This window comes from Callospermophilus lateralis, chromosome 7, assembly GCF_048772815.1.
Source record: "Callospermophilus lateralis isolate mCalLat2 chromosome 7, mCalLat2.hap1, whole genome shotgun sequence".
In the NCBI taxonomy this organism is placed as follows: Eukaryota; Metazoa; Chordata; class Mammalia; order Rodentia; family Sciuridae; genus Callospermophilus; species Callospermophilus lateralis.
This window is the reverse complement of record NC_135311.1, coordinates 12273433-12286790: the sequence shown is the minus strand read 5'-3', so window position 1 is coordinate 12286790 and position 13358 is coordinate 12273433. Positions and strand designations below refer to the sequence as shown.

The window sequence follows — 13358 nt, the reverse complement described above, 5'->3', positions numbered from 1 at the left end:
GCTAAATTGCTGAGGCTAGCCTCAAGCTTGTGATCCTCCAGCTTCAGCCTCCCAAATTGTAGGAATTATAATGGCCTGCCAATGTTTGTGATGTTTCCACTGACTTAAATGTCCACTTTCCAACTCCCTTGCTTCCAACCAAGTCCCATTCTTCAATTTAATGCTTAGAAAAGGCTTGCTTCCTTTAGGAAGTCATCAAGTCCTGAGTCTTTTTCTAAATGTTTCTTCTTTTTTGGCGGGGGAGGGGTAGTACCAGGTACTGAACTCAGGGGCCACTGAGTCACATCCCAGCCCTATTTTGTATTTTTTTTGGAAACAGGGTCTCACTGAATTGCTTAGCACCTCACTTTTGCTGAGGCTGGCTTTGAACTTGTGATCCTCCTGCCTCAGCCTCCCCAGCCTCTGGGATTACAACATGCACCACCACACTTGGCTAATTTTTCTTCTTTTATCAAATGTTACGGGAAACTTTTTATGTACAGGCCTTGTGGAAATAAAGAAAAAGCCTGGGTTTGTCCTCATAGCGCTCATAGTTTAGTGGGGAATACAGAACTGTAGTGAAGAACTATATTATACCACGTGTTGATTACTAGAATGGAGATATATAGGAAGTGCTTTGTGAGTCAGGCTCATTGACACAGGCCTGTAATCTCAGCAGTTTGGGAGGCTGAAGCAGGAGGATTGCAATTTCAAGGTCAGCCTCAGCAATTTAGAAAGATCCTGTCTCAAAAAAATAGAAAGAGCTGGGGATTAAGTTTGGATACAATCCCTAGTATAGCCAAAAAAAAAAAAAAAGTGCCACAGGAAAAGTGCAGATTAGGGGACTGCAGGAGGGGCAAGCTTATGAAGGCCTTATTGAGGAAGAATAATCAGGGTTCAGTCTTGATGTTCAAATAAGAGCTGCAGGGAGGGCGCTATCAAGCAGCACATAATTGCTTAATTACATATTGCTTTGTGTTTTTTTTCCAATTGTTTAGTGTGCTTGTCTTACTTCTTGGGGAGGCTAATCAGCTCTAGAGTAGGGACAGGCCTGGTACTCTCTGTTCTCCCAGAGCCCAACAACAGCCCTGGACAAACACCATGTGTTCAGAAAAGGCTTGTTGACTTGAAGCTGATAAATAACCCAAGCTTCTCCGGAATAACTGCCTGGAGGGAGCCCCAACCCCTCCCATCATTCCTCACAAGGCACCCACACCTTAATCTCCCATCCTGCCGCAGGGGTGAGACTTCAACACTTGCTTGTGCTGCCCCAGATCTCTTTTATTAAGTCCTTGTATTTGACCTGAATACATTAACAGGAAACGGCTGAGATACAGCCCCAAACAGAGTACCCTCCCTTCCTCCTGGCCAGGGACAGGACAGTCAGAAGGATACAGGATAAGGGAGAGGGTTGGGGAAGATTGTGCATAGATGGGAGGAACGGGAGAGATAAGGCAAGGGGAGAACCCCAAGCAAGAAAATGGAGAGTATTGGAAGAAACAATAAAATTCGGATGTGTTGTAGGATAAGAAACAAGTCAGATTAGAGAGGTGGGCTGATAGCTGCTTTCCTCATTGGTTGAGGGGGATAGAGCTTAGCACCCAATATATAGAGCCCAGCTAACCCTATGGTAGGATGACCTAGTTAGCGTCCCCGGAGGAGCTCAGGAAAGGACAGGGAAGACAGGAGGGTACATGAAGAGCAAGGTGGGGCTGGGAGATGGTTGCCATAGCAACTAGTCATCATCGTCGTCATCATCATCATCATCGTCGTCGTCGTCGTCATCATCCTCTGTGTTGATCTCACCCTCCAGCACGTCCTCTAGCCAGTCTTCCAGCTCCTCAGCGGAAGGCAGGTCCTCCTCATCGTCCATCTCCATCCATACGCTATCCGCCTAGGACATGGCACAGGTGGGGGATGGAAGCTAAGCTGGGCCCAGGTCTTTGAACTTGTCCTCCCACTCACCAGACACTGAACATCCTTCTCACAGCCTCTGTCCCTTCCTTTCATCTTTCAGTGGCCGGGGGAACTGTCCAGGTGAACGTGTAGGTTAGAAGAGCCACAAGTGGGAGTGGAAAAACAAGCTGGATTGGCAGAAGAACTGCCTGCAGTCCACCTCCCATGTTCTTGTTATACTGAGCTTCCAAAACCAGACCTCTCTATCCTGTCCTTGCCACAAAACCACTGCAGCTTTTCATGGCCAATGAAATCAACTAGCAACTCTTCAGCACTCAAGTTTGTTTGTTTGTTTGTTTGTTTTCTCCAGTAATAGGAATTGAACTCAGGGGCACTTGACTACTGAGCTAGTCTCCAACCGTTTTTCTTTTTTTTTTTTTTTTTTTTTTTTTTTTTTTTTTTATATTTATTTTTTTAGTTATTGGCGGACACAACATCTTTGTTTGTATGTGGTGCTGAGAATTGAACCCGGGCCGCACGCATGCCAGGCGAGCGTGCTACCACTTGAGCCACATCCCCAGCCCCTCCGTTTTTCTTTTCTTTCTTTCTTTTTCTTTTTTTTTTTTTTTGAGAAAGGGTCTTACTAAATTGCCCAGGCTGGACTTGAACTTGTGATCCTCCTGCCTCAGCCTTAATTCACTGGGATTACAGGCACCTGCCACTGTGCTGAGATATTCAAGGTTTTTCCTGCTTTTTCAATACTGTCTTCAGTGATCACTAAATGCTAAAATCATAATAAAGTCTTGCCTATTCCCAAACCTGGTATTCATTGTTCTACCTTTGACCTTTTGAGCTTACTTTTTCCTCATTTTATGGATGACTTCCCTTCACCATCACTTATTGAAATCCTTTACATCATGCAATCCCCCCCCACCTTTTTTTTTTTTTTTTTTGGTACAGGGGATTAAACTCAGGGGCATTCGATCACTGACACATCCCCAGCCCTATTTTTTTTTTTTTTAATATTTATTTTTTAGTTCTCGGCGGACACAACATCGTCTGTACGTGGTGCTGAGGATCGAACCCGGGACACACGCATGCCAGGTGAGCGCGCTACCTCTTGAGCCACATCCCCAGCCCTATTTTGTATTTTTTTTAGAGACAGGGTCTCACTGAGTTGCTTAGCACCTTGCTTTTGCTGAAGCTGGCTTTGAACTCGTGCTCCTCCTGCCTCAGCCTCCTGGCCGCTGGGATTACAGGCATGTGCCACTGCACCCATTTTACAATCTCCACTTGTTTTGTTTTGTTTTGTGGTGCTGGGGATGGAACCCAGGGTCTTGTGCCTGCGAGGCAAGCACTGTACCAACTGAGTTGCACCCCCAGTCCTACAACCTCCATTTTAATGCTACTCTCACTCAAACTGTTCTCTGATTCTCAAGCAGAAATCCCTTTACTTTCTCTTTGCCTTCCTAACATTTTAGTTCTATCTTTATTATGAAGTTCATTACATCCAACCTCATTACTAACAGAATGCTTGCCTACCCGGTTAGATTAATTCTGTGAAAGCAAAGATTATGGTTTACTCAGTTCAACTCAAGAAATTTTGAAGTATCTAGTACTTGTGCATGAGAATATTTCTGCCCATAGAACTTAAAGTCTACTGAAAGAGACAGGCAGGATACATAAATAGCCATTTAAAAGTCTTGTTTTTCACTGGGCCCTGTGGTACACACTTGTAATCCTAGTGACTCAGGAAGCTGAGGCAACATCACAAGTTTGAGGCCAGCCTCAGCAACTTAGTGAGAACCTGTCTCAAAATAAGAAGGGCTGAAGATATAGCTTAATAGTAAAGCACCCCTGGGTTCAATTCCCAGTACCAAAAAATTTTTAAAAAGGCGGGTGCCGGGGGGAGGCTAAGCTCAGTGGTAAAGCACCCCTAGGTTTCAATCCCCAGTATTAAAAAAATAAAATCATGTTCTCAATCTAGGTAAGCTCCAACAGTGCCATGGAGGGAATGATTCCAAATGAAAGACCTCATGGAGAAGAAAGGATGTGAACTGGGCTTTGAGGGATGAGCAACTGATTCCAATGGTGAGGACAGGGGCATGTTCTGATCCTGAATCTCCCCCTCCATCTAGCCATCCGACTGGGCAGATCTGCTTCTTCTGGGAAGGGCTCAATTTCTAGCTAGCAGAGGAGAGGAGAGGAGAAAAGCTGGGGGTCAACCAGGGGTGAGGAAAGGAAACTCACATCAGTGACATTGACGACTCCTATTTGTGGGGCTGACAAATCGATGTCAAATGTCTTCTCCCAGTACGGCACCAGCTGTGGAGAGATCCAAATAGGGCAGCTTAGTGGGATCCAGGACTCCAGGAGGGTGAGTGTGAGGGTCAGCCCAGGGATAAGGAGAGGGGATCGAATTAACTGTCAATGGATGGGGGACAGGTCCAGCAATAGGGCCTGAAAGCAGTGGGTAGAGCTAAGCAGAGAAAGTAGAAATTCCAAAGGGAAAGTATCGGGAGGGTTGGCTGGGCACTCCAGCCCCTGCTTTGCGATGAAAAGTTGATTGAAAACCCCTGTTCTGATCCTGGATCTGCTCTGATTGACCTTCTGACTTCAGGCAAATCACTTCTCTCTAGCTCTCAGTTCCTGCATATCAACACTAAGGTAGTTTTGTTGTAGCTGCTGTTTGTTTTATTTTGTTTTTTTCAATACTGGGGATTGAATCCCGGGGCCCTCTACCACTGAGCCACATCCCCAGTCCTTTTTATATTTTGAGACAAAGTCTTGCTGAGACTGGCCTTAAGTTTGGGATCCTCCTGCCTTGGCCTCCAGAGTTGCTGGGATTACAGGCATGCGCCGCCATGCCCAGTTTAAGGTAGTAATATTGGCAATCACGGATGTTGCTACATTTCTGTTTCTTCATTCAGTTATTTATCCAACTGTGAGTGCTAAGTGCTGGAGATTCTACTGAGGATAAAACCCCCCGGAGAGTCGCGGAATCTCTGCTATGATTCTCTGATTGAGCGTGTACACTCATGCCCAGCTGCTTGTGAGAACTCTACTTTTCTGGGAGTCAGTCTCCCATGAGAGCTACCTGTGTAGCCTCTGCTCTGAGAATTGTGTTATGTCCCCTGACGTTACTTTGGGTCCTCCTCTTCCCTTGCCCACATCACCCTTGAACATACAATACAACAGGGGCAACCTCCCAAGCCCCCCAGCTGGGAGATGGTAATGGGATTTCTGAAACAAAGCCCCCACTCAGAATGTGCCACAATGCAAGGTCCCATGTTAGGGTAGCAGTGGCTGAGCAGGACCCTTTACCAGAGGGAAGTCATCAGGGTCAATCCAGATGATGCTAAGGTCAGGGTTGTCAGTATTATCTTGGGCCACAGACTTGAGAGTCTCTAAGAACTCGTAGCCATCTTGAAAGGAACAGAAATGAAATGAGTGAGATGGGACAGAGAGAAAAGAGATACAGGAAACGGGAATCCAGATCTGTTTCCCCACCTACCACAACTCCACATATCTAGCCCCAGGCTGCTTGCAAGCTCTCTGGAATGCCTCCCACATGAGGCCTGTGCTCCTACAAGCAACTTGCCATCCCCTGCCTGCCCCCAGGTCAATCCCAGTGTTTCTCCCTCACCAGGATCAGCTTCCTCTGCAAAGGCCACAATGTGGATTCCATCCAGGTCATCCTCCTGGTTGGGGATGGGAGGGGGGACAGGACAGAGTGGAGATCTTACTGTACTCTGTAAGGTTGGAGAGCCCAGACAGACCCCAGATGTTCCTTGAGCCTGGATCGCATGGACCCAACGCTAGCTGAGCCACATCCCCAGCCCTTTCTATTTATTTTGAGACAGGCTCTCAAAGTCACTCAGGCTGGCCTCGAACTTACAATCCTCCTGCCTTAGCCTCCCAAGTCACTGGGATTTCAGGCACTGGACCCACACATTCTTGTAATAGTGACTCTTTTCCAATTGACACTGTCTGTTTTGGTTCCAGAACTCCCACACCTCCTCCTCTTGTAACCCCTTGGGTCTCTGCCCTTGTCATCTTTATCCACTTAATGTTGGTCTCCTGATTCCTGCCACAGTCTTCAAAACACAGCCACCACCACCCCTTGCTGGCGCACTGTCCCTAGGACTTACATCTTCAGCCTCCCCTGCTCCCTCCTCCCAGAACCTGGTCCTAGCCAGGGACACTCACCCAGGTCTCATACATACTCTCAGGCTTCAGTTTCCGAAGGGTTGATCTAGAAGAGACAGACAGAGAGGTGCTATTCAGTGGGTGAGAAGGTCCCCAATAGCAGAGGCTGCCTGTGGGTCAGGCCCAGGGCACAGACAGCATGAAGTCCAGAACAAAGCCATCTGGCACAGCCTAAGCCCTGGGCAGTAGGCCCAGATCACTGCGGGGTTAAAGCAGTGGGGGAAGGGGTGTCAAGGGGACTGAAGAGAGACCTTTGGAGAAAGGTAAGAACTGAATATCAGGGAATTCATTCATTCATTTATTCGCTCATTTACTCATTCAGTCAAATTGAGGGTGTGTTATGTTCTAAGCCCTGAGCTAGGTGCTTGGTAGAGTCGACCCAGGCAGACATGTTCCTGCTCTGATGAAGGGGGCCGTCTCCAGTGGGAAAGAGTAAGTAGTATTTATACTGATGAGTGGGTATTTTCAGTTGTGGAGTACTGTGACAGAAGAGAATTACGTGTGAGTGTAGGGCAGCATTTCCCAACCTCAGTCCTTCTGACTTAGGTTTTAGGGCCTGGTGATTTTTGTTTTCTTTTCTCTCTCTCTCTCCTTCTCTCTCTCTTTCATTCCTGGAGATTGAACCCAAGGGTGCACGACCACTGAGCCACATCCTCAGCCCTTTTTAGTTTTTATTTTGAGACAGGGTCTTGCTAAGTTGCCCAAGCTGGCCTACTACTTGTGATCCTTCTGCCTCAGCCTCCTGAGTTACCGGGATTAGAGGTGTGTGCCATTGTACCAGGCAGGTCCTGGGTCATTTTCTGTTGTTGGTGGCTGCCTTGGGCACTATAAGATGTTAAACAGTATCCCTGGTTTCTAACCAGGAAATACCAGTAACACACCCAACACCAAATCTGCCTGCAGATATTGCCAAATATCCCCTGGAGGGCTAAACCCTTCCCCCACCTCCCACTTCCTTCATCTCCCTGGAGAATTAAATGAGCAAAGACTTGGGACAGCTGGCCGGGGTGGCATGTGCCTGTAATCACAGCACCCCAGGAGGCTGAGGCAGGAAAATTCCAAGTTTGAGACCAGCAGAAAGTTAGTGAGGGCCTAAGCAACTTAGCAAGACCCTGTCTCAAAATAAAAAATAAAAAGGACTGGGTAGTAGCTCAATGGTAAAGTGCCCCTGGGGGTTCCATCCTCAGTAACATCCCCCCCACCCTGCCACGCACCCCCCCAGCACACACACACACAAAAGGACATGGTACAGATCAGGGAAAAATCCCAGTTTTGGCACATACTCCCTGTCACTGATGTTGAAAAAGGACTTAAATATAACAATAGCTACAGAAGATACCTTGCATCTTCAAGCCTGACCACACATAGGCACTCAGCATTCACTTATTGTCAGAGATTATTTAAATCACAATCAATGAATTACATCACAATGAACTATACACATTTACAGAGGCCCTTGTCTGTGTAGGGTGCAACTATTGGGTTGCAAAATATTGTAGGAGCTGGGTGTGGTGGTGCACTCCTACAATCCCAGCAATTTGGGAGGCTGAGGCAGAAGGATCACAAATTTGAGGCCAGGCTGGGCAACACAGTGAGACCCTGTCTCGATAAAAAGGGTCAGGGGATATAGCTCAGTAAGGAGGGCCTCTGGGTTCAATCCCCAATACACCACACACACACACACACACACACACACACACACACACAGTGCAAAATTACCAGTGTATCTATCAGTGAGCAACCAGTGCTCAGAAGTGTGTTCATCCAGAGGAGACCAGCTTGCCAGTTAACTGAGGTCCCCAGCCCGTCTCATAGACTGGGGCTCTAGCCTCAGAGGACCCTACCCTGGGAGCACCGGTCCTCACCTCCTGTGCTCCTCCACAAAGCTGACAATCTCCTCTTCGCTATTGGGTTTGTCTGGGATGGTCACAGGCTCTTCCATGAAGGCCTCATAGAAATCGATCTCATTCAGCTTCAGGGTCAACTTTTTTGCCACCTTTCAGGAGCAGATGCAAGGGGAATAGAGCAGGTGATGCGGGGTCACAGTGAGAAGCAGTTATTATGGGGGGGACAAACATTGGTTAGAGAACCTGGGACTTTGTCACTGCCACTGTGACACTGGACAAGAGTCTTTTTTTTTTTTTTTTTTCTGGACAAGAGTCTTAACTTCTCTGGTCTTCAGTTTGACAGGAGAAGGGTGGGTTAGATAATCTGAAGCCCTCTTCCCTTCAGCTCTAAAATCTCTAGGAAAAAGAGGAGCTGGGTTTGGGGTGGGGTGTGCCAGCATGTAGGACGGGACCAGGTCCCCTCAGGGCTGGGAGAGGAGGCTGGGGGGCAGCGTAAGGGTGTAGGGAGACCCAGTGTGGCCACGAGAAGGAGAACCTTGCTGTCGAAGGTGGCAAAGAAGGGGATGTAGGGATGAAACTCTTCGGCCGCGTCCTCGTAGGCTTTGTAATCTGAGGGGGGAAGGTAGAGTCAGTCTGGAATCAGAGGCTGCCAGGGCCTCTCCCCAGTTCTTCTCTGGTAGGAGGGTTCACTCCGAGACCCACCCCCTCTAGTCCTCGGAGAGGGGGTAGAGCACAGAGGGCTTAGTCGGGGTGCTGCAGGGGCCTGTCTGAAACCCTGCCAGGGAGGTGAGAACAGGTGCTGGAGCCCACCATGCAGGAGGAAGATGAGGGCAGGGAATTAGGAGGCCAAGATGCTAGGAAGGCGGAGGAAGTGGGAGACAGGGGCCAGGGAGGGGAGCAGGAGTGTGGGGGTTACCCACGCTCTGAGTCTTTGTTCTTGAAGTAGCCAATGAGTTTGATCTCGTCCTCGATATTTTCAAATGCCTGCAGCTCTCGTTCACCCTCGATCAACTCCACAGGGTCCTCCAGGACCTGGAAGAGCAGGGACATTGAAGGGCAGGGTTTCTGTCCTCAGTGACCAGAGAGGGATGGAGGGAGAAGGTGGGGACGTGAAGAAGGGACGAGAAGGTATACGTGGTATACGTGGGTGTGCAGTGTGTGAACTGTGTTACATGCTGTATGTTGTGCCCTGCGTGATGTGATTTGTGTGTTTTGTGTGTGATATACATATATGATGGGTATATGTTGTGTGGTGTGTTTGTGGTGAACCTGAGTGTGGTGTGTGTCATGTTTGATGCATGTGTGGTATGCTGTGCGTGTTATGCTGCGTGTTTGGTGTATGACCTCATGTGTCTTGTGCTGTGTTGTATGGTCTCTGTGTTGTGTGTCTGGTGTGTATGGTGTGTATATGTGATGTGTATTGTGTGTCCTATGGGGTGTGTGGTATACATGTGTGATGTGTGTTTGGTGTGTGGTATGCATGAAATGTGTTGTGTGGTATGTGCATAGTGTACCATGTGTGTTGTGTGTTATGTGTGCTATATGTTGTGTTGTATCTGGTGTGCGTGGTGTACATGTGATGTGTGATGTGTGTGGTATACATATGTGATGTGATACACATGTGTTATGTCTGGCGGATGACATGTGTGTTTGGTGTATGTGGTATGAATGATATATGTTTCAGGTGATGTTCATGTATTTGTGTTGTGTGGCATGTGCGGTATGTCGTGTGGTGTGTTGTGTCTGGTGTATGTGGTATACATATGTCATGTGTGTTATGTGGTATGTGTGGGGTGTGGGGGGTAAAGTTGGGGTTAGCAAGGATCATCAAGGATCATGGGGCGGTGGAGTCTTAAAGCAAGGTGATCCAGTCCGGGGAGTCCTCACATCAAGCAGAAACTCCACCAGGGTGTCAGCTGAAAACTCGCCATCATACTCAATGACTTCGTCTCCCTTGAACACATAAACACTGTCCTCTTCAACAAGTCCTAGGGAGTGAATGGAAAGTGAGCCATGACTCCCCTCTTCCCACGGATTCCTGAGTCTAGAACCCGGGTCACAGTCCACTCCACCATCCCATTGGACCCCGCATCTTCCACCTCTCCTTCTCTCTGTCCCACCCTCCTCCACTGTCCCTTACTGCTACACCACTGGTGTCCACAATCCTGGCTTGAGCCAGAGGCTAGCCTGGCCCCAGGGGATCTCCAGGGAGAAGATGAGGGGATCAGCTAGGGTGTAAGGGGAGGCAACAGGGAGACAGATTCTACCAACATTGTGGTGCAGTCCTGCTATCTCCTCTGAGAACTCTGGTGGCTAATTCTGTGTCCTGCCCTTTAACATTGCTATTACTGACCAGATGACTTCATTATTACTAACTACCCCTCCCCCACCCACATCCGGAGTCTGGTCTCGAACGTGTGCTGCCCCCTGGTGGCTGGGCACTATAACACCCAGCTAAGGTTCTGGAGCTGGAGGGGTTGGAAGAGGAGATTGCATGGTTTCCCCAGCCTTTCCTGGATTCCCCTTTCTCTCCAGAACCTGGCCTTGTGTCTAGGGAAATAGAAAGCCACCCCACCTCATGCTGGGATCTGAGTACAGAGTCTCTATAAGGAACAGGCTGGGACCCACCAACACAAGTAGAAGAGTTCTCCAGCCCCTCAGATCCCAGGGCTGTCCCCAAGTCCTCCAACCTAGGCCTCCCCATCCCACAGGCTGCTTCCCCTTCTTGCTCCTCCCTCCCTTCCTTTACCTAGTTTCTTGGCCACGGCTGCGTCCTTCTCAGAGTCCACCAGCCCGAAGCCAACACCCTTGTCTTCTAGGACTTGGGCTGCTAACTAGAGGGAGGGGTTAGAGTTAAAATTAGTCCATGAAATTTTTTTCCCCCTGCAGTCCTGGGAATACAACCCCAGGGTTATCCACTGAACCCCTTCTCCAGCTTAGAGTCTCACTAAGTTGCTGAGGCCGGCTTTGAACTTGCGATCCTCCTGCCTCAGCCTCCAGAGCTGCTGGGATTACAGCCACTACACCTAGCTCCTGGAATTCTTATTACCTCTTCTCCCCACCCCTTGGGTACAGGAACTCTAAGAGTTGACCTTGGCCTTATGCTAAGATCCAGAATATCCCCCAATTCCCTACAACTTCACCATTTCTGCATTTAGTTCAACTTTAAGTTTATGAGTATTTATTGCTCAATCATAGCATGCTTGCTGTGTTGAACTTGAAAGCACTAAGCTTGACAATGTACAGTTCCTGAGGAATGCTGGGAATCTGGCTTTCGAGTGACTGAGGGACCTTTTTCTCCTGTACTCTGTTCCAGTCAAAGGTCAAGCTCATAATGTTAGAATCCCAAGATCCTTCCAAGTAACTACCAACACAAGAATTTTTGCTGGTGGGTGTGGAGGGTCTGGTCATGTTGCTGAGGAGTGGGGAAGGCCAGGGAGTTGAGAGTAGAGGTCACCAATTGACGAGAGACTGGCAGAGACTAGACAGTTTCTTTCACACTGAACTTTGGCCAGTCCTTAGACTGTGGACAGTCCCTGCCCCCGTAAGCCTCCCAGCTCCACACTCAATCCTGATTCACTCTTCTGTGGGCACAGAATGCAGCTTTACCCCACCCAACATTCAGGCACCACTGTGATTTTTAGGGGGACAGGGAAAGGAGGCAGATGGCAGGTGGATGGCCAGGGATACTGAGCGCTTAGGATAAAAATACTTGCCTCATTAATCAGAGGGTGGGGGGTGCTCTGGCATTCAGCAGAGGCAAACAGAAATGAGAGCCTGTGGTCTCAGTGTCTCACCCTGAAATGCTTCATGCTCTGGTCAACCCAGGGCCCATCTGCACTGCCAGAACAGAGAAGGGGCTGAGGAAACTTGGACAAGGAAACTCAAATACATTCCAGCTCCTAGAGGGGTATGTGCCACCACATCTCCAATTCTAGGGTTTCTTCTTCTTGTTATTTTCCATTTTCATTTAGAGTAGTCATCTCTGCTTTGGATCTGAAGTCAGATTGGGGGTGAGGAATCTCATTCTACAAAGAGAAGATATTCTGAAGCCTCCTTCAACCATAGAATTTTCCATTGAAGATATCCAGCTTGATCTAATAGAGCCAGATAGGGAACTAGGCGTCAGGGAGGAAGAAAGAGGGGGCAGGGAGACCAGTGGGAGGCATGGTGGTCTCTAGGAGACATTGAAACATTTAACTTTAAGTGACAGGTGAATGTGATATCAGTAGCATTTAATTTTTAAAAAATACATATATATATTCTTTATTTTTAGTTGGACACAATGCCTTTACTTCACTCATTTATTTCTATGTGGTGCTGAGGATCGAACCCAGGGTCTTACACATGTGAGGCGAGCGCTCTACCGCTGAGCCACAACCCCAGCCCAATAGCATTTAAATTTATGCTCAGTTTGGATCCCATTGGAGTGCAGCCCCTAAATGTATGAAGAGGGAGCATGTTCTGGTTAGGAGAGTATATTGGTGTGTTGGGGGTGCAGTACATAGTACTATGTCCTAGTTCTTCCCTTGCCCCCAAGTACCTCCCTTTCCCCTTTTCACCCTCCTTCTGAGCCAAACCTAGATTCACCTCCTACACTAGTTACCTATTCACTAGCCTCCTACAACTTGGGGGGCAATCACCCTGCAGCGTCTCTTCTATAGTTATCTAACTGTGGTAGTACTTTTGGGTTGCTGAGTCTGTTTCTCATTTGGCTAAGGCCACAGGCCAGTTGTATCCTGTTGGTCAAGACAAAAGGTCCTCCTGCACTGCCCCCACCCCCCAGATCCCACCCCTCAAAAGATCTCCCTGGGGTTGTGCCATAGGGCTTGCAGAGAGGGGCTGGGCATGCGCTGCCACCGGCCTGCAGTCTCCCACTCACCTCCAGGATCAGCTCCTCCATCTCAAATTGTCTTTGTGAGGCCTTGTCATCCTCAGGGGGTTCGTGGTAAAGGAGTGCCAGCACCTCGTACTTCTTGAACACATTCTTGTAGTTCTTTGCGTTGACATTGACCACGCGGTCCACACCATCGTACTCAGGAAAGTCCAGCCCTTCCTCCCCTTGGACCCCTGACTTGGGTGTCCCCAGCACCAACAGTAACAGCAGTGCCTGTCTCAGACCTGGCACCATCCTGGCCCCCATCCTGTCTGTCGTACTCCTGGAGGTAGAGGATCTGGGCTGCTTCTCCTGATCCAGAGGAGGTTAGCTGGGGACAGGGAAGGCCCCCTAGGTACCAAATCCTGAGTTAGGGGCTCCACGTGGGGGTGGGGTAGGGAGTGGCCCAGAGCAGCGGACACTGCTGGGTCCTGGAGAAACTGCCCAAAGAGCCAAGAGAAAAAGGGTCAGGAGGAGGAATAAGAGCAGGGGGCGGGGAGGGAACCGGAGCTGCCCCCTGAAATTGGCACCCCTCGGTCCCCACCTGGTCC

The 13358-nt window shown here is 48.8% G+C and overlaps 1 protein-coding gene across 1 annotated transcript; it reads right to left on the bottom strand.

Moving 5' to 3' along the window:
- Positions 1-1239: 1239 nt before the first annotated feature.
- Positions 1240-13341, bottom strand: Casq1 (calsequestrin 1). Its single transcript, XM_076862371.1, has 11 exons — positions 12814-13341; positions 10681-10765; positions 9819-9919; positions 8852-8963; positions 8467-8540; positions 7950-8080; positions 6085-6130; positions 5522-5576; positions 5200-5300; positions 4126-4200; positions 1240-1873 (listed from the first exon to the last, which is right to left on the bottom strand). The coding sequence occupies exons 1-11, from the start codon at positions 13072-13074 to the stop codon at positions 1715-1717; spliced, it is 1200 nt and encodes a 399-aa protein (XP_076718486.1). The 5' UTR covers positions 13075-13341; the 3' UTR covers positions 1240-1714.
- Between the last annotated feature and the right edge of the window lie 17 nt (positions 13342-13358).

Excerpts from the sequence above, each read along its gene's own strand:
- Casq1 (XM_076862371.1), bottom strand. The coding sequence starts at position 13,074 with ATGGGGGCCAGGATGGTGCCAGGTCTGAGACAGGCACTGCTGTTACTG. Across the intron at positions 9,920-10,680 it reads AGCCGTGGCCAAGAAACTAG|GACTTGTTGAAGAGGACAGT; the intron begins GTAAAGGAAGGG and ends TTCACTCCCTAG. Across the intron at positions 8,081-8,466 it reads TTGCCACCTTCGACAGCAAG|GTGGCAAAAAAGTTGACCCT; the intron begins GTTCTCCTTCTC and ends TGCTCCTGAAAG.